This window comes from Procambarus clarkii, chromosome 64 (assembly GCF_040958095.1).
Source record: "Procambarus clarkii isolate CNS0578487 chromosome 64, FALCON_Pclarkii_2.0, whole genome shotgun sequence".
Lineage (NCBI taxonomy): Eukaryota > Metazoa > Arthropoda > Malacostraca > Decapoda > Cambaridae > Procambarus > Procambarus clarkii.
In genome coordinates this window covers 6586793-6605920 of record NC_091213.1, presented here as the reverse complement: position 1 = coordinate 6605920, position 19128 = coordinate 6586793, and the positions used below count along the sequence as shown (strand labels likewise).

The following is a 19128-nucleotide window of genomic DNA, read 5'->3' as shown; positions in this document are numbered from 1 at the left end:
ACACGGGGTCATGAGAGGGACCTGGCCGTGTGGACACCACACACGGGGTCATGAGAGGGACCTGGCCGTGTGGACACTCACCACACGGGGTCATGAGAGGGACCTGGCCGTGTGGACACTCACCACACGGGGTCATGAGAGGGACCTGGCCGTGTGGACACTCACCACACGGGGTCATGAGAGGGACCTGGCCGTGTGGACACTCACCGCACGGGGCCATGAGAGGGACCTGGCCGTGTGGACACTCACCACACGGGGTCATGAGAGGGACCTGGCCGTGTGGACACCACACACGGGGTCATGAGAGGGACCTGGCCGTGTGGACACTCACCACACGGGGCCATGAGAGGGACCTGGCCGTGTGGACACCACACACGGGGCCATGAGAGGGACCTGGCCGTGTGGACACCACACACGGGGCCATGAGAGGGACCTGGCCGTGTGGACACCACACACGGGGTCATGAGAGGGACCTGGCCGTGTGGACACTCACCACACGGGGCCATGAGAGGGACCTGGCCGTGTGGACACTCACCACACGGGGCCATGAGAGGGACCTGGCCGTGTGGACACTCACCACACGGGGCCATGAGAGGGACCTGGCCGTGTGGACACTCACCACACGGGGCCATGAGAGGGACCTGGCCGTGTGGACACTCACCACACGGGGCCATGAGAGGGACCTGGCCGTGTGGACACTCACCACACGGGGCCATGAGAGGGACCTGGCCGTGTGGACACTCACCACACGGGGCCATGAGAGGGACCTGGCCGTGGGACCTAACCCCCACAGAATATTATATTGTATAATGTCCCATATTGATTGACTTTCGCCCTCCTGGGCTAAGGTATGCTGTAATTACTATATGAGTACTGGAACACTTGATGATATATTGGACTTGTACCCAAGATTGACCATGTAATGTATCAATTATACGATGTATGTATGTGATGTAACTATATAACCTGAACTTGTAAGAGCACCTTAATCACCTTCAGTGATTGAGTACTTAATAACACACTAGTTTCTCTATCAGCTATCTTACCCTTTCAGAGGGTAAGAGACATAGATGTATTTGTGTGTGTGTATGTATATGTGTATATATATATATATATATATATATATATATATATATATATATATATATATATATATATATATATATATAATAAGATATATAAAGATATGTGGAAGCTGATCAGAATTACATGTCACCTTTGTAAATGCACATTAATGACACTATGTAAAGAACACATCGACCACTTTATGTAGGGCAGACGTAACTCTGTATCTATGTATCTATGTATTTATGTCTGTAGGTTAGATTAGCATTTTAAAAGCACTACAATCACCTTCTGTGGTTGATCAACAAATCACTGAACTATATGTTTACCACATCTCTCACCCTGTCCCTGGAGGACAGAAGAAAATGTGTATATGCTGGTTAGTATTGTAAATGTCTGGCCACGTCTGTGGTAGAAGAAAAAGAAAGTATTGCCCCGCCCGGGACATCCCGCCACCAGAAACCTCTACCACATCCTCCTGTGTATCTTATGTAGGACTTAACACCCCGGGAGCCGGTCGGCCGAGCGGACAGCACACTGGACTTGTGATCCTGTGGTCCCGGGTTCGATCCCAGGCGCCGGCGAGAAACAATGGGCAGAGTTTCTTTCACCCTATGCCCCTGTTACCTAGCAGTAAAATAGGTACCTGGGTGTTAGTCAGCTGTCACGGGCTGCTTCCTGGGGGTGGAGGCCTGGTCGAGGACCGGGCCGCGGGGACACTAAAGCCCCAAAATCATCTCAAGATAACCTCAAGATCTAACCCCAGCTGGTATTCCTACCAAGTTACTATCACAAATAACTAAGTTTATAAATACAAAATATTAAAAAGTAATTATCCTTGTCAGTTTTGCAATCAATGCCGTGACTATGTTACTGTGTGTTACTGTTACTACCGTTACTGTGTTACTGTTACTACTAATACCGTTACTGTGACAAAGTGGGATAGCCATCAACTTGGGAACCTCTCCGACCCACGCCACCTTTTCCAGGGCCAGCACTTACCATAATTATTGGAGACCATATAGCATCGACCCGGGGGGCGCTGATGCTTCTCTCAGCTCCGGTCCTGCCTGGCTGGCAGTCCTTGCTCCTCCACCACCTTCCCTGGCTCCTCCACCACCTTCCCTGGCTCCACTACCACCACCACCTTCCCTGGCTCCACCACCACCACCACCCTCCCTGGCTCCTCCACCACCTCCACCACCTTCCCTGGCTCCTCCACCACCACCACCTTCCCTGGCTCCACCACCACCTTCCCTGGCTCCTCCACCACCACCTTCTCTGGCTCCACCACCACCACCACCTTCCCTCCGTCCTAACTGGTGGCTCCTGGCCAGGTCCTAATCCTCTGTATCTAACATTTAACTTCACCTTTTATTAAAATAAACGTTGCACAGCAAACTGTAATTTAGTGGTGTGTGTGTGTGTGTGTGTGTGTGTGTGTGTGTGTGTGTGTGTGTGTGTGTGTGTGTATGTGTATGTGTGTGTGTGTGTGTGTGTATGTGTGTGTGTGTAACCTCTCTCTGCTCGGCCCTTGTGCTCTTCCCTGGTTGATGGGGTTCTGGGAGTTCTTCTACTCCCCAAGCCCGGGCCGAGGCCAGGCTTGACTTGTCAGAGTTTGGTACACCAGGCTGTTGCTTGGAGCGGCCCGCAGGCCCACATACCCACCACAGCCCGGTTGGTCCGGCACTCCTTGGAGAAAATTATCTAGATTTCTCTTGATGTCCACGGTTGTTCCGGCAATATTTCTTATAGTCGCTGGGAGGACGTTGAACAACCGCGGACCTCTGATGTTTATACAGTGTTCTCTGATTGTGGCTATGACACCTCTGCTCTTCACTGGTTCTATTCTGCATTTTCTTCCATATCGTTCACTCCAGTACGTTGTTATTTTACTGTGTAGATTAGGGACCTGGCCCTCCAGTATTTTCCATGTGTATATTATTTGGTATCTCTCCCGTCTCCTTTCTAGTGAGTACATTTGGAGAGCTTTGAGACGATCCCAATAATTTAGGTGCTTTATTGCGTCTATGCGTGCCGTATATGTTCTCCGTATTCCCTCTATTTCAGCACAGTCTCCTGCTCTGAAGAGGGAAGTGAGTACTTAGCAGTACTCAAGACGGGACAACACAAGTGACTTGAAGAGTACAACCATTGTGATGGGATCCCTGGATTTGAAAGTTCTCGTAATCCATCCGATCATTTTTCTGGCTGACGCGATATTTGCTTGGTTATGCTCCCTAAACGTTATATCGTCAGACATCATTATTCCTAAATCCTTTACATGCTGTTTTCCAACTATGAGCAAATTTGATTGTGTTTTATACACTGTATTATGTTTAAGGTTCTCATTTTTACCGTACCTGAATACTTGTAATTTATCACTGTTAAACATCTTATTTTTTGCTGCCCAACCGAAAACTTTATTAATATCTGCTTGTAGTTTTTCAATGTCTTCAGCAGAGGTAGTTTTCATGCTGATTTTTGTGTCATCTGCGAAGGATGACACGAAGCTGTGACTTGTATTTTTTTTTGTATCTGATATGAGAAAAAGGAACAGCAGTGGTACAAGGACTGTACCTTGAGGTACAGAGCTTTTAACTGCGCTTGGACTCGATTTTATATGGTTGACTGTTACTCTTTGTGTTCTGTTCGACAGGAAATTGAGTATCCAGCGTCCTACTTTACCAGTTATTCCCATTGACCTCATTTTGTGAGCTATCACCCCATGGTCACATTTGTCGAATGCCTTTGCAAAGTCTGTGTATACAACATCTGCATTTTGCTTTTCTTCTAAGGCTTGTGTGATTTTGTCATAGTGGTTGAGTAACTGTGACAGACAGGATCTTCCCGCTCTAAATCCATGTTGTCCTGGGTTGTGTGGCTCATTATTTTCCATAAAACTAGAAATTTGATTCCTAATCACTCTTTCAAAAACTTTTATTGTGATGTTAGTGCAACTGGTCTATAATATTTTTTTCAGAGCTTTACTACCCCCCTTGTGCCGAGAAGCTATGCCCTCCCAGCAAGCATTAGAAATATTGCTGGAACAAAGGTGGATGTATACAAGAGGAACTTAGATAAGTTCTTGAAAGAAGTGCCGGACCAACTAGGCTGTAGTGGATATGTGGGCCTGCGGGTCGCTCCAAGCAACAGCCTGTTGGACCAAGTTATCACAAGTAAAGCCTGAGGCCTTGGGGAGTAGAAGAACTCTCAGAACCCTCTCCAGGTATGCTCCAGGTATGCTCCAGGTATGCGAACAATGAATATTCATTGATCCGCCTGGATTGAGTTTCCCGACCACATGATCCATGTTACCTGGATCCTGTTACCTAGCAGTAAAATAGGTACCTGGGTGTTAGTCAGCTGTCACGGGCTGCTTCCTGGGGGTGGAGGCCTGGTCGAGGACCGGGCCGCGGGGACACTAAAAAGCCCCGAAATCATCTCAAGATAACCTCAAGAATCATCTCAAGATAACCATAGCGAGAATTATAGATCAAGATGTCCACACTTGTAATTGTGTCGTGGTGTAGAGAGGTTCCAACACTGGCGTGGGGAGTCTCACCTCTCTGAAAGACAAGAGCTAGGGCAAACATGATCACCACCTACAAAATTCTGAAAGGAATCGACAGGATTTGCAAAGACAAATTATTTAGCCTTAGTGGAACACTAACAAGGGGACACAGGTGGAAGCTTAGTACCCAAATGAGTCAGAGACATCAGAAAGACTTTTTTCAGTGTCAGAGTAGTTTAAATGGAATGCATTAGGCAGTGATGTGGTGGAGGCTGATTCCATACACAGTTACAAATGTAGATATGATAGAGCCCAGTAGGCTCAGGAACTTGTACATCAGTTACAAGATTGACAGTTGAGAGGCGGGACCAAAGAGCCGAAGCTCAACCCCCGCAAGCACAACTAGGTGAGTAGGGAGCACGGACATCATGTTGGGTAAGGTAGAGTCAGTGGTGGTGGTGATGATGCTACCACAACTGAGCCAGTGGTGGTGGTGGTGGTGGTGATGGTGATGCTACCACAACTGAGCCAGTGGTGGTGGTGGTGGTGGTGGTGATGCTACCACAACTCTGAGCCAGTGGTGGTGGTGGTGATGCTACCACAACTCTGAGCCAGTGGTGGTGGTGATGCTACCACAACTCTGAGCCAGTGGTGGTGGTGATGCTACCACAACTCTGAGCCAGTGGTGGTGGTGGTGATGCTACCACAACTCTGAGCCAAATGTCAGACGGAAGCAACCTTTTGTTTGGGGTGCAGGTCGCGGACAACCGCCGCGAGCTGGTTTTACCCGCGTACCGTAAGGAGGACTCGAGTCATTTACTCCAGATAACTCCTGCAGTGCGGGTGATCGCGAGAGAGAAGTCGCGCGCGGGGTCTCTGCTACGCTGTCTTTTAAGAGTTACCCCGTCACTATATTGCCTTAAGTGATCACCCAAGTTGTTATGGCGAGGAGTAATTATCAACACTGGCACTCAGGAAAAGTAACTATTCGTTTGTTAAGGATAAGCACTGCAGGGCGTGGCTCCAGGGAGTGACGTGTTTCGTATTTTGTGGATCATCTCGTTGTTCGGTGTTTTAGATTCAGCTGCTCAGCAAAAATATACAAGTAGCACGGGCTATGGTGAGCCCGTAGTGGACTTACCTGGCACAGGAGCGGGGCAAGTAGCACGGGCTATGGTGAGCCCGTAGTGGACTTACCTGGCACAGGAGCGGTGCAAGTAGCACGGGCTATGGTGAGCCCGTAGTGGACTTACCTGGCACAGGAGCGGGGCAAGTAGCACGGGCTATGGTGAGCCCGTAGTGGACTTACCTGGCACAGGAGCGGTGCAAGTAGCACGGGCTATGGTGATCCCGTAGTGGACTTACCTGGCACAGGAGCGGGGCAAGTAGCACGGGCTATGGTGAGCCCGTAGTGGACTTACCTGGCACAGGAGCGGGGCAAGTAGCACGGGCTATGGTGAGCCCGTAGTGGACTTACCTGGCACAGGAGCGGGGCAAGTAGCACGGGCTATGGTGAGCCCGTAGTGGACTTACCTGGCACAGGAGCGGGGCAAGTAGCACGGGCTATGGTGAGCCCGTAGTGGACTTACCTGGCACAGAAGCGGGGCAAGTAGCACGGGCTATGGTGAGCCCGTAGTGGACTTACCTGGCACAGGAGCGGGGCAAGTAGTACGGGCTATGGTGAGCCCGTAGTGGACTTACCTGGCACAGGAGCGGGGCAAGTAGCACGGGCTATGGTGAGCCCGTAGTGGACTTACCTGGCACAGGAGCGGGGCAAGTAGCACGGGCTATGGTGAGCCCGTAGTGGACTTACCTGGCACAGGAGCGGGGCAAGTAGCACGGGCTATGGTGAGCCCGTAGTGGACTTACCTGGCACAGGAGCGGGGCAAGTAGCACGGGCTATGGCGAGCCCGTAGTGGACTTACCTGGCACAGAAGCGGGGCAAGTAGCACGGGCTATGGCGAGCCCGTAGTGGACTTACCTGCCACAGGAGCGGGGCAAGTAGCACGGGCTATGGTGAGCCCGTAGTGGACTTACCTGGCACAGGAGCGGGGCAAGTAGCACGGGCTATGGTGAGCCCGTAGTGGACTTACCTGGCACAGGAGCGGGGCAAGTAGCACGGGCTATGGTGATCCCGTAGTGGACTTACCTGGCACAGGAGCGGGGCAAGTAGCACGGGCTATGATGAGCCCGTAGTGGACTTACCTGCCACAGGAGTGGGGCAAGTAGCACGGGCTATGGTGAGCCCGTAGTGGACTTACCTGGCACAGAAGCGGGGCAAGTAGCACGGGCTATGGCGAGCCCGTAGTGGACTTACCTGGCACAGGAGCGGGGCAAGTAGCACGGGCTATGGTGAGCCCGTAGTGGACTTACCCGGCACAGGAGTGGGGCAAGTAGCACGGGCTATGGTGAGCCCGTAGTGGACTTACCTGGCACAGGAGCGGGGCAAGTAGCACGGGCTATGGTGAGCCCGTAGTGGACTTACCTGGCACAGGAGCGGGGCAAGTAGCACGGGCTATGGTGAGCCCGTAGTGGACTTAACTGGCACAGGAGCGGGGCTCCTGTGCCAGATGTGTGGAGTGTGTGGCAAGCAACTATAAGAAAGCGGCAACTGTGTGAGACTCGGCTGAAGGTGATTCGAGAATAATGCCAGACGTCTTAAGAATATGCGAGAATGGAGGTGTATGTCTGGGAGGGCAGAGTTAATAGACGAATATGAATTATTACAATAATATTGACGGAACCTACAGTGTATAACGTTATCCATACACACACAACGTTGATTCTTCCAATATCTTAAGTGTCAACCAAGACGATACATTTCTTCATGCAGCTCTTTGGCTAGATCTCTTCCTGTTAACTCGTGTTTTTCCTAAGGATTTAATTGGGTAACCTAACCTAACCCAATTGGGTAATTCTGCCTCCCTGTGGCCCCTAAACCGGGCTACCCTGCCTCACTGTGGCCCCTAAACCTGGCTACCCTGCCTCACTGTGGCCCACCACCTGGCTACCCTGCCTCACTGTGGCCCACCACCTGGCTACCCTGCCTCACTGTGGCCCCTGCACCTGGCTACCCTGCCTCACTGTGGCCCACCACCTGGCTACCCTGCCTCACTGTGGCCCCTGCACCTGGCTACCCTGCCTCACTGTGGCCCCTGCACCTGGCTACCCTGCCTCACTGTGGCCCACCACCTGGCTACCCTGCCTCACTGTGGCCCCTGCACCTGGCTACCCTGCCTCACTGTGGCCCCTGCACCAGGCTACCCTGCCTCACTGTGGCCCACCACCTGGCTACCCTGCCTCACTGTGGCCCACCACCTGGCTACCCTGCCTCACTGTGGCCCACCACCTGGCTACCCTGCCTCACTGTGGCCCCTGCACCTGGCTACCCTGCCTCACTGTGGCCCACCACCTGGCTACCCTGCCTCACTGTGGCCCCTGCACCTGGCTACCCTGCCTCACTGTGGCCCCTGCACCTGGCTACCCTGCCTCACTGTGGCCCACCACCTGGCTACCCTGCCTCACTGTGGCCCCTGCACCTGGCTACCCTGCCTCACTGTGGCCCCTGCACCAGGCTACCCTGCCTCACTGTGGCCCACCACCTGGCTACCCTGCCTCACTGTGGCCCACCACCTGGCTACCCTGCCTCACTGTGGCCCACCACCTGGCTACCCTGCCTCACTGTGGCCCCTGCACCTGGCTACCCTGCCTCACTGTGGCCCACCACCTGGCTACCCTGCCTCACTGTGGCCCCTGCACCTGGCTACCCTGCCTCACTGTGGCCCCTGCACCTGGCTACCCTGCCTCACTGTGGCCCACCACCTGGCTACCCTGCCTCACTGTGGCCCCTGCACCTGGCTACCCTGCCTCACTGTGGCCCCTGCACCTGGCTACCCTGCCTCACTGTGGCCCACCACCTGGCTACCCTGCCTCACTGTGGCCCACCACCTGGCTACCCTGCCTCACTGTGGCCCACCACCTGGCTACCCTGCCTTACTGTGGCCCACCACCTGGCTACCCTGCCTCACTGTGGCCCACCACCTGGCTACCCTGCCTCACTGTGGCCCACCACCTGGCTACCCTGCCTCACTGTGGCCCCTGCACCTGGCTACCCTGCCTCACTGTGGCCCCTGCACCTGGCTACCCTGCCTCACTGTGGCCCACCACCTGGCTACCCTGCCTCACTGTGGCCCTGCACGTGTGTGTACCTTCCCAACACTCACAATGTTGTCATTCATGTCATTCAAAAAGAATGATGTCATTCTTACTGTATTCGTTGCTTGTTAATTCAACTTTGTGAATATTTACAGCGATATAAATTAATGTGAAAATTTAAGAATGAAAAAATAAAAAAAAATTAAATGAAAAAATAAAAAAGTGATGGTGTAACTTGAGATGGGAAACATTGTGTGAAGGCGATGGTGAATGAGGTTAATGAGTGAGGAGCGTATAGTGAGGATGTTCACCATATGTCTCGGTCACCAGGCAGGCAGAGTAAGCTGGATGGTGCTGCCCGCCTCTCTCCGCTCAGTGCCCAAACGCTCCTACAGGACCTGAACCATACTACCGGAAACCAGCAGACCCATGACGGGCCGCCTCCCTCCACCCCAGCCAACCACAGCCCACCTGCTCCAGCACCCGGGCACACCTCACCACAGCTTACCACACCACAACAAACTGCACCCCGTCAGACTACACAACAAACGGCACCACAACAGACGGCACCACGTCAAAGCGAACCTCATCAAATCGGAGCCCGTCCCACAACACCCCGTCCCACAACACCCCGTCCCACAACACCCCGTCCCACTTCGACTCGTCACACCTCGGCTCAACACACAGCTCCCCAACACACTATACTCCACCTTGCCACATTCAGCCACGAAGATGACCTTGATGGCGACAGTCACGACGACAATCACAAGCACAAAGGTGATGGCAACAAACTTGACGACAAGCACAAAGATGATGACAAACCCAACGACAAGCACAAAGGTGACGGCAACAAACCCGGCGACAAGCACAAAGGTGATGACGACAAACCCGGCGACAAGCACAAAGGTGACGGCAACAAACACGATGACAAGCACAAAGGTGATGGCAACAAACACGATGACAAGCACAAAGGTGATGGCAACAAACCCGACGACAAGCACAAAGGTGACGGCAACAAACACGATGACAAGCACAAAGGTGATGGCAACAAACCCGACGACAAGCACAGAGGTGACGGCAACAAACATGACGACAAGCGCAAAGGTGACAGCAACAAACCCGACGACAAGCACAAAGGTGATGGCAACAAACATGACAAGCACAAAGGTGATGGCAACAAACCCGATGACAAGCACAAAGGTGATGGCAACAAACATGACGACAAGCACAAAGGTGATGGCAACAAACATGACAACAAGCACAAAGGTGATGGCAACAAACATGACAAGCACAAAGGTGATGGCAACAAACCCGATGACAAGCACAAAGGTGACGGCAACAAACCCGACGACAAGCACAAAGGTGACGGCAACAAACCCGACGACAAGCACAAAGGTGACGGCAACAAACCCGACGACAAGCACAGAGGTGACGGCAACAAACATGACGACAAGCACAAAGGTGACGGCAACAAACCCGACGACAAGCACAGAGGTGATGGCAACAAACATGACAAGCACAAAGGTGATGGCAACAAACCCGACGACAAGCACAAAGGTGATGGCAACAAACCCGACGACAAGCACAAAGGTGATGGCAACAAACCCGACGACAAGCACAAAGGTGAGAGCAACAAACCCGACGACAAGCACAAAGGTGACGGCAACAAACCCGACGACAAGCACAAAGGTGACGGCAACAAACCCGATGACAAGCACAAAGGTGACGGCAACAAACCCGATGACAAGCACAAAGGTGAGGGCAACAAACCCGACGACAAGCACAAAGGTGACAGCAACAAACCCGACGACGACAAGCACAAAGGTGAGAGCAACAAACCCGACGACAAGCACAAAGGTGATGACAACAAATACGCCGACTCGATTGATATCGAACATATTGGCAACAACGACAGACACGATGATGACTATGAGGACGACTATCATGAGGACGATGACGACGAGGACGACGACGATGACCAGGACGACGACGACCACGATGATGGCAGGAGAGTCTGGAGAACTATTGAGGTTGCTCCGGTTAACCCTGAGGCTGAGGCTGTGGATGACAGGCTGTTGACTACAATCCCCGACTCATCATTCCCCCTCAACGCTCGGGAAGCATGGAGTCCAAGAGCAGAGTTCCCCCAGAAGTCCGAGCGCTGCCAGCAGCCCAGAGACAACCACAACCTTCGTGCCCAACACTATGTGCGACACTCGGCGTCCGGCAGGGAGACCTCCGCCAGCGACCAGCCCGTACGACCAGCTTCTGTGGATGGTGAGCCCTTTCGTGTGGAGCTGTTGGAATGGGCTCGGTGGCCGATAAGGGCAGCTTCAGCGCCCAGTTCTCCCGTGATCCAGCAACGTCCTCGTTTCAGCGAGTGGTTCAAGAACCCATTCAAGAGGTTCGGTGAAAATTTCCATCCTACTTTTCTACTAAGGGTGAGTTAACTGGTTTTTATTTGTAGTCTGTAGTGCCTCTTTCTGGCTGTTGTGTGAGTTTGAGGGTCAAATTAACCCCGGTATATAATAATGCTTCATACTAGCCACTTAGGAGACTTAATTATGGATTGCAGTGTTAAGTGTAAGCTTGGGTGTATATAGCATGGCTATATTTATTCATTTTAAAATTACTGTACCATCAGTCAACATATTATTCCATTTTTCTCATTTGCATAAATATTAATATTGGTTTTAAAGGTCCTTTATTTTCTAAAAATTATTTCATGTAGGTTTGTCCATTAAGGGAGATGGAACATTCACAGATAACAACAAAGAAATGAGCGAAATACTGAGGAATCAGTACGACTCTGTTTTCAGTGAGCCACTAAACACACTAAAGATTGATAACCTAAATTAATTTTTAATGGATGCAATGCCAACATCAAATCATATATCAGACGTCAGAGACAGCCAGAGACAGTATGGCTATGCACTCAGCACAAGGCCCTGAATCTTGAAATGCCATATTCATCAAGAACTGTAAAAAACCACTGTCACAGGCCTTTCACATTCTTTGGAGACGAAGCCTAGATACTGGCATTATCCCTGACATACTAAAACAGCAGAGATACCACCACTTCATAAAGGAGGAAATAAAGCAGAGGCAGAAACTATAGAACAATAACACTAACATCACACATCATATAAATCTTTGAAAAAGTGCTAAGAAGTAAGATCACACAATACATGGAATCACAGCATCTCTATATATTCCGTCTTGTATTTTATTTGGTTGATTGGATCTTGCTTGGGTCTGAAGAGATACACAGGCTGACGTCTTGGGCTTTATTGTTGTGGTAGAGAATATATAACCAGCGCACCAGGGTCCTGAGGACCTGCTCTGATCTAGGTCTGTGTGGTACGGGAGGCCTACTAGGAAGCAACGCTGCTCTGAGGAATGACATCAAGGCTCACTGGCCACAGGATTGGCAATACACCAACCGACTTAGAATTTAAAGGCTAACACCGCTTGGACATGCTACCAAGTCGACGTCCTTTGTCGACAATCTCTGGCTAGCTAGTTAGAATGATAATGAAGGACCCTTGGTGGCAAAAATAATGGCTTACATGCAAAGTTTCAGAATTAAACATTAAAGATTGGATCAGATGTGGATAATACTAACACCGCTTGGCATGTGCACAAAAATTAGAACAATATTGACTGTAAAAAATCATGGTAACAATGCATCAACTGGAGCATGAAGAACATGTGCATGTCTTATACATTAGGTATGAACAATACAACTCAAAGTATTGCCTAAAACAAAATTATCAACATCTTACCATCTTGTCGTGTTAATGGCATGTGCTTGGAAAATAATAAAGACAATTATCTGCATAAATGGAACAAGAGTTATGACCTAACAACCACAGTGAATCTTGTAATTAGATAACAAGATAAAAAACAAATTATGTACAATAGTTACAAGCTATTTACAAGGACTGGGCCGAGAAGGCTAACATCTTAGTGATAGCAGCCAGGAATCACTGGTTTCAATGTGGTTGCTAGAACAGTAATGGAACTTTTGATAACATGCACTGTAAAAATACAAATGGCACAGTAAGCTTCACAATGCATCTGAATTAGGACACAAAACAAAGTTGAAAGAAGTATACAGTATACAATGCATTATATAGTGATAATGAGACACATGAGGTGGAGTTACCAGAATAACAACTGCAGAATGCATTTAATTATTGATTTTGCGAATATCAATACCCAATTCATGCAGAGCACTATGCAACTCTGGCTCTGACTGGAGGTCAGGAAAGATGAAACTGCATGTGATTAGGTGTGAGTTATCAATCTCATTAGTCAATGGGCATGTGGTGAGTGCAAGGTTGAAACTAAAGGTCTAGATCTAAGATTATAGATACTGGCATGGGGGGTAGTTCTACGTTGATCCATTGATACGTGTCCATTGATAACAGATCCATTGATACGTGTTCCCAAGGGGCTTTAGTCACTGGGTACACATGAATTAGGTCCCACGACGTGTCCCTTGTGCTGTAAGCAGTTTAAACATCTATCAACATAATGAGCAATCTCTTTAGCCATTTTGGGCCAAAAAAATATTTCGATCGACTTTGCTGGAGTGTACAATCCTTTCCTGGATGTGCACTTGCAACAGCATTATGTATAATCTTTAATACAATTGGTACCAAGACAGCTGGAACAACTAACTGACAACACTTCCTCGGGAGTGTTCCTAGCTTCACTACTCTACACAGTAAATTGTCTTATCACCAGTTCCTTTAATGGTACGGGGGGTTTGTGAATCCGACGAGTATCTTGTTTAGTCAAAAACTTAATGACAGGCAACCATATGGGGTCTTGTCTTTGTTCAGCCTCTACTACTGTACTGTCTAATGTAATGCTGGGTAATTGAACTGGATTGCAGCTACATGTCGAGAAAACGCATCAGCTACAACATTGTTTTCCCGGAATATAGCCAAATGTAGGATTGAATTCTTGAATTGTAAGTAAATATCTAGCAAATTTTCTGACAGGATTCTTATTCTTGAACAAGGAAATTAATGGTTTCAATTAATGATCAGTAAAAACATGCACTGGATAATTGTAAATTGTATCCCTAAAATGTTTGACCCCATACAGCTGCTAGAGCTTCACGCTCTGTTGCACTATAATTTTTCTCTTCCTTAGACAATGTACGGCTGGCATAAGCTATTGCTTGATGTAATCTCTGTGACCTATGGTTTGAAGTAATGCAGCACCTAAGCTTACATCACTGGTATCTGTGACAACGTAAAAGGCTTAGAAAAATCTGGGTACCTAAGGACAGGTGACAAGATTAGTTCTTCTTTGAGCTTTCTGAATGACTGTTCTTGGGCTTCTTCCCAAACAAATGGTTCATCTTTTCTTTGCAACTTGTAAAGTGGTACAGCTATAGTAGAGAATCCAGCAATAAATAAATGATAAAATCCTACAAGACCTGTGAACTGTCTCACGGCTTCTGCATTACGATGCTAGGAAAATCACAGGCGGCAATAATTTTTTATTCATCCAAGGTAATACATGAAGGAATGATTGTATGACTTAAGAAATTAATCTTCTCCTTTAAAAATGAGCACTTTGAGAGTTTTATTTTTAATTTTTCTTCTGCAAGCTTTGCAAGTACTTTCTCAATGTTCTTAAAGTGAGTCTGAACATCTTGTGACATGATTATGGGATCATCAAGATACACCAAAACAGTACTACCTGTCAATCTACGAAATAGGTTTGTCATGAGCCTTGAAACGGTTATTGGGCTGCTTTACAAACCAAATGGCTTTCTCTTGAAATGAAAATGACCATTAGGGGTACTAAAGGCTGTCAAAGGCTTTCTTTCCTCATCGAGTGGGATTTGCCAGAATACCTGCAACAAATCCAATGTCGAAAATACTTTTTCGACCAATGCTTTGCAACAAATCATTTAAGACTGGAAGTGGGAAACGATCAGGTATGGTTACTCTGTTAAGCTTCCGGTAGTCGATTACTGGTCTCCATGTCCCATTACGTTTTGGTATAAAAATCAATGGGGCGTTCCATGGTGAATTGCTTGATTCAATTACATCACTCTATAACATTTCCTCTATAAGTCTTTCAGCTTCTGCTCTCGTGAGAATGGGGTAAATGGTATGCTGGAACATAAATTCGTGTTGTACCTTGTTCAAAGGGAATTTTGTGTGTGATAAGAGTGATACCTAATTTTTCTCCAGGAAGAGCGATGACTGTTCTGTTCTTATTTAAAATTTCCAAAAGTTGAACCATAGAGTCAGGGAAATCTGTAGGGCTGAGGTGTTGTGCTTGCACCGCTGGCTGAGATCCCTGTTCTCCTGGTGTGAGAGTACACACAGTATGTTCCGCTGAGACATCGTCCACCACTCCCACCGGTAACGAATAATGGGCAAAATCTACAATCTGGGTGCCAGACTGGAGATAAATATCGGCACCGCTAGTGTTTGCAATGTATAGTGTAACAGTATCTTCCTGCACTATGTGCCAGGAGGGTTCAACAAACGTACCGTTCACTTTACATGTTTCACTATCTGCAATGACATCCGACAACTCAGGAACTCCTTGAATCTTAACTCTTACTCTTGTGAGAGAATGAGATTGTAGCACAGGGTCAGTAGTTGTGGATCCACTGATTTCAGAGATGGAAGCTGCTAGGCGAGCAAGACAAGAATCTGTAAGAGCGTGCCCCCCCCTCCAGAAAGTCTTGATACTCTCCTGAGCAACTGCACAACTGTGATGCTTCAATTGAACACCTGTTTTCTCGGGTATGCTCCCGCAGCAAGGATCTAACAACCCAATGCTAGCAAATTGGCTGTCGACATAATGAATATAATCTTTCTTACTGTTGAACTCGTGACCCATCTTGTCATACCACTTTGCAGTATGTCTGTGATCCTTGATACTATTGATCCAACGATGGGGAAACAATACAATATTTTCATTAATCATGGTGTACAAAGCTCAGAGAATGTCACCAGGAAAATGAATATGATCAACAACTAGGCATGTTATAGACAACGTGATGTCATTTAACCTGAGTGGAAGGTCAATTTTTCCCTTAACTGTTACTTTGTTTCCTGAAACACCCTTTAGAAAAGGTACGGATGAGTTTCTTACAATGGCAGAATGCTTACTTGAAATATGTCAGAGCTGAAGGCTTGACAATGTTTACTTTAGCACCTGTATCCACGAAGACTTTTAGTATTCCACCATGTACTAGAGCTGAGACTAGTGGACCATCACATGAAACTGTACAGTTCAATGCTTCTGATTTATGTGCTTAAGTTGTCTGCTTTGCGACGTTGACCTAGTGCAATAGTTGATTGTAAGACCCTCGACTGGTATGAATATTGACGACACACACGTGTGGCTGAGGCAGGTTGTGGTGATGGCTTGACTTGTTGTGGCATCGAGAGTAGACACATGGGTTCTGGCTGAGAAAATAAATTTCTATCCCATGTTGCACACTAGTATTCCGTCTTATTTTATTCAGTTGATTATTGGATCTTGCTGGGGTCCGAAGAGATACACAGGCTGACTTCTTGGGCTTTATTGTTGTGGTAGAGAATATATATAACCAGCGCACCAGGGTCCTGAGGTCGTGCTCTGATCTAGGTCTGTGATGTACTGGCGGCCTACTAGGAAGCGGCGCTGCTCTGAGGAATGACGTCAGCTCACTGGCCACAGGATTGGCAGTACCCGTACACCAACCGACTTAGACTTTAAAGGCTAACACTTAACTCCGGACAACATGGTTTCAGAACAGGGCGCACTTGTCTGTCACAGTTGCTGGGCCACTATGACATGGCATTAGATGCCATGGAAGACAAGCAAAACGCTGATGTAATTTACACAGATTTTGCAAAAGCCTTTGATAAATGTGACCATGGTGTTATTGCACAAAATGCGTTCAAAGGGAATAACCGGAAAAATAGGCAGAGGTATCTACAATTTCCCGACTAACAGAACCCAATGTGTAATAGTCAAAAAAAAAAAAAATCAAGACCAACTATGAAGAGCTCAGTCCCCCAGGGTACTGTACTTGCTCCAGTACTTTTTCTCATCATATCGGACACAGAGAAAGACACAACCTATAGTATTGTATTATCCTTGGCAGATGACACTAGGATTTTTATGAGAGTAGACAACATAGAAAACACATCAAACCTCCAATCATATGTAAATCAGATCTTTCAATGGGCTACATAAAATAATATGGTATTTAGTGAGGATAAGTCCCAGCTCCTGCGCTACGGAAAAAAAGGAAGATATAAGAACAGAAACTATGTACAAAATGCAGTCAAATCATAACCTAGAATGAAAAAACAATGTCAAGGATCTGGGTGTACTCATGTCAGAAAACCTTACCTTTAAATAACACAATGAAGTAGCCATCACAACTGCAAGAGAAACGAACGTTTCACACTAGAGATGCTATACCGATGATGATACTCTTCAAGACGCTAGTGCTCTCTACAGTGGAGTACTGCTGCACAATGACAGCACCTTTCAAAGCTGGAGAAATTGCTGACCTGGAGAGCGTGCAGAGATCCTTTACTGCTAGAATCCACTCGGTAAAACATCTAAACTATTGGGACCGACTAAAGAGTCTAAATCTGTATTCTCTTCAGCGCAGGTGGGAGAGATACATAATAATTTACACGTGGAAAATATTAGAGGGGCTGGTCCCAAACCTGCACACAGAAATAACATCACATGAGACCAGAAGGCATGGCAGGATGTGCAGAATACCCCCGTTGAAGGGCAGAGGTGCAACAGGTACTCTGAGAAAGAACTCTATCAACATCAAAGGCCCGAGACTGTTCAACACGCTTCCACTACACATAAGGGACATAACTGGCCGACCCCTCACAGTGTTCAAGAGAGAACTATCAACACCAGAGGCCCGAGACTGTTCAACACGCTTCCACTACACATAAGGGACATAACTGGCCGACCCCTCACAGTGTTCAAGAGAGAACTATCAACACCAGAGGCCCGAGACTGTTCAACACGCTTCCACTACACATAAGGGACATAACTGGCCGACCCCTCACAGTGTTCAAGAGAGAACTATCAACATCAGAGGCCCGAGACTGTTCAACACGCTTCCACTACACATAAGGGACATAACTGGCCGACCCCTCACAGTGTTCAAGAGAGAACTATCAACATCAGAGGCCCGAGACTGTTCAACACGCTTCCACTACACATAAGGGACATAACTGGCCGACCCCTCACAGTGTTCAAGAGAGAACTATCAACATCAGAGGCCCGAGACTGTTCAACACGCTTCCACTACACATAAGGGACATAACTGGCCTTCCCCTCACAGTGTTCAAGAGAGAACTATCAACATCAGAGGCCCGAGACTGTTCAACACGCTTCCACTACACATAAGGGACATAACTGGCCGACCCCTCACAGTGTTCAAGAGAGAACTATCAACATCAGAGGCCCAAGACTGTTCAACACGCTTCCACTACACATAAGGGACATAACTGGCCGACCCCTCACAGTGTTCAAGAGAGAACTATCAACATCAGAGGCCCGAGACTGTTCAACACGCTTCCACTACACATAAGGGACATAACTGGCCGACCCCTCACAGTGTTCAAGAGAGAACTATCAACATCAGAGGCCCGAGACTGTTCAACACGCTTCCACTACACATAAGGGACATAACTGGCCGACCCCTCACAGTGTTCAAGAGAGAACTATCAACATCAGAGGCCCGAGACTGTTCAACACGCTTCCACTACACATAAGGGGCATAACTGGTTGACCCCTCACAGTGTTCAAGAGAGAACTTGACAAACACCTCCAATGGATATCTGATCAACCAGGCTGTGACTGGTACGTCAAGATGCGAGCAGCCGCGTCCAACAGTCTGGTTGACCAGTCCAACGAGGAGGCCTGGTCGACGAGCCCCTATATCACCTCAAGGTAACACACAAGCGGGTGTTGCTTGTATCAGGTGTGGTGGAGGCAGGTGACAAAGAGGATGTCCTGTTGAGGTGACATGTTCAATGTCCACACACAGTGGGGGTGATTTTCATTTTTTTTTTCACCACAAGAACTTTCACACATCACTGGGAAGCCTTGCCCATTCCCACTGCTGCCAGGTATCTTGATCAACACAACAGAAGATTCCTTAACTGTAGCCTCTGTTTAACGCAACAGTAAAATGTGTACTTGGATGAAAAAACGATTCTTCGCGGCAGGGGATCGTATTCCAGGGACCATAGGATTAAGGACTTGCCCGAAACGCTACGCGTACTAGTGGCTCTACAACCATGTAACAACTCTTGTATATATCTCAAAAAAAAAAAAAAAAAAAAAAAAAAAATAAAAAAATAAAATAAAAAAAAAAA

The 19128-nt window shown here is 48.0% G+C and overlaps 2 protein-coding genes across 5 annotated transcripts in view; both read left to right on the top strand.

Annotated features, from left to right (window-relative positions):
- Window positions 1–19128, top strand: part of LOC123768916 (Ankyrin repeat-rich membrane spanning) — an 866672-nt gene that overhangs the window by 233133 nt on the left and 614411 nt on the right. The gene's annotated exons all lie outside the window — the stretch shown is intronic.
- Window positions 9049–11184, top strand: LOC123769045 (high mobility group nucleosome-binding domain-containing protein 5-like). Its single transcript, XM_045759999.2, has one exon. It carries the CDS (start codon window positions 9049–9051, stop codon window positions 11182–11184), a length of 2136 nt encoding a protein of 711 aa, XP_045615955.2.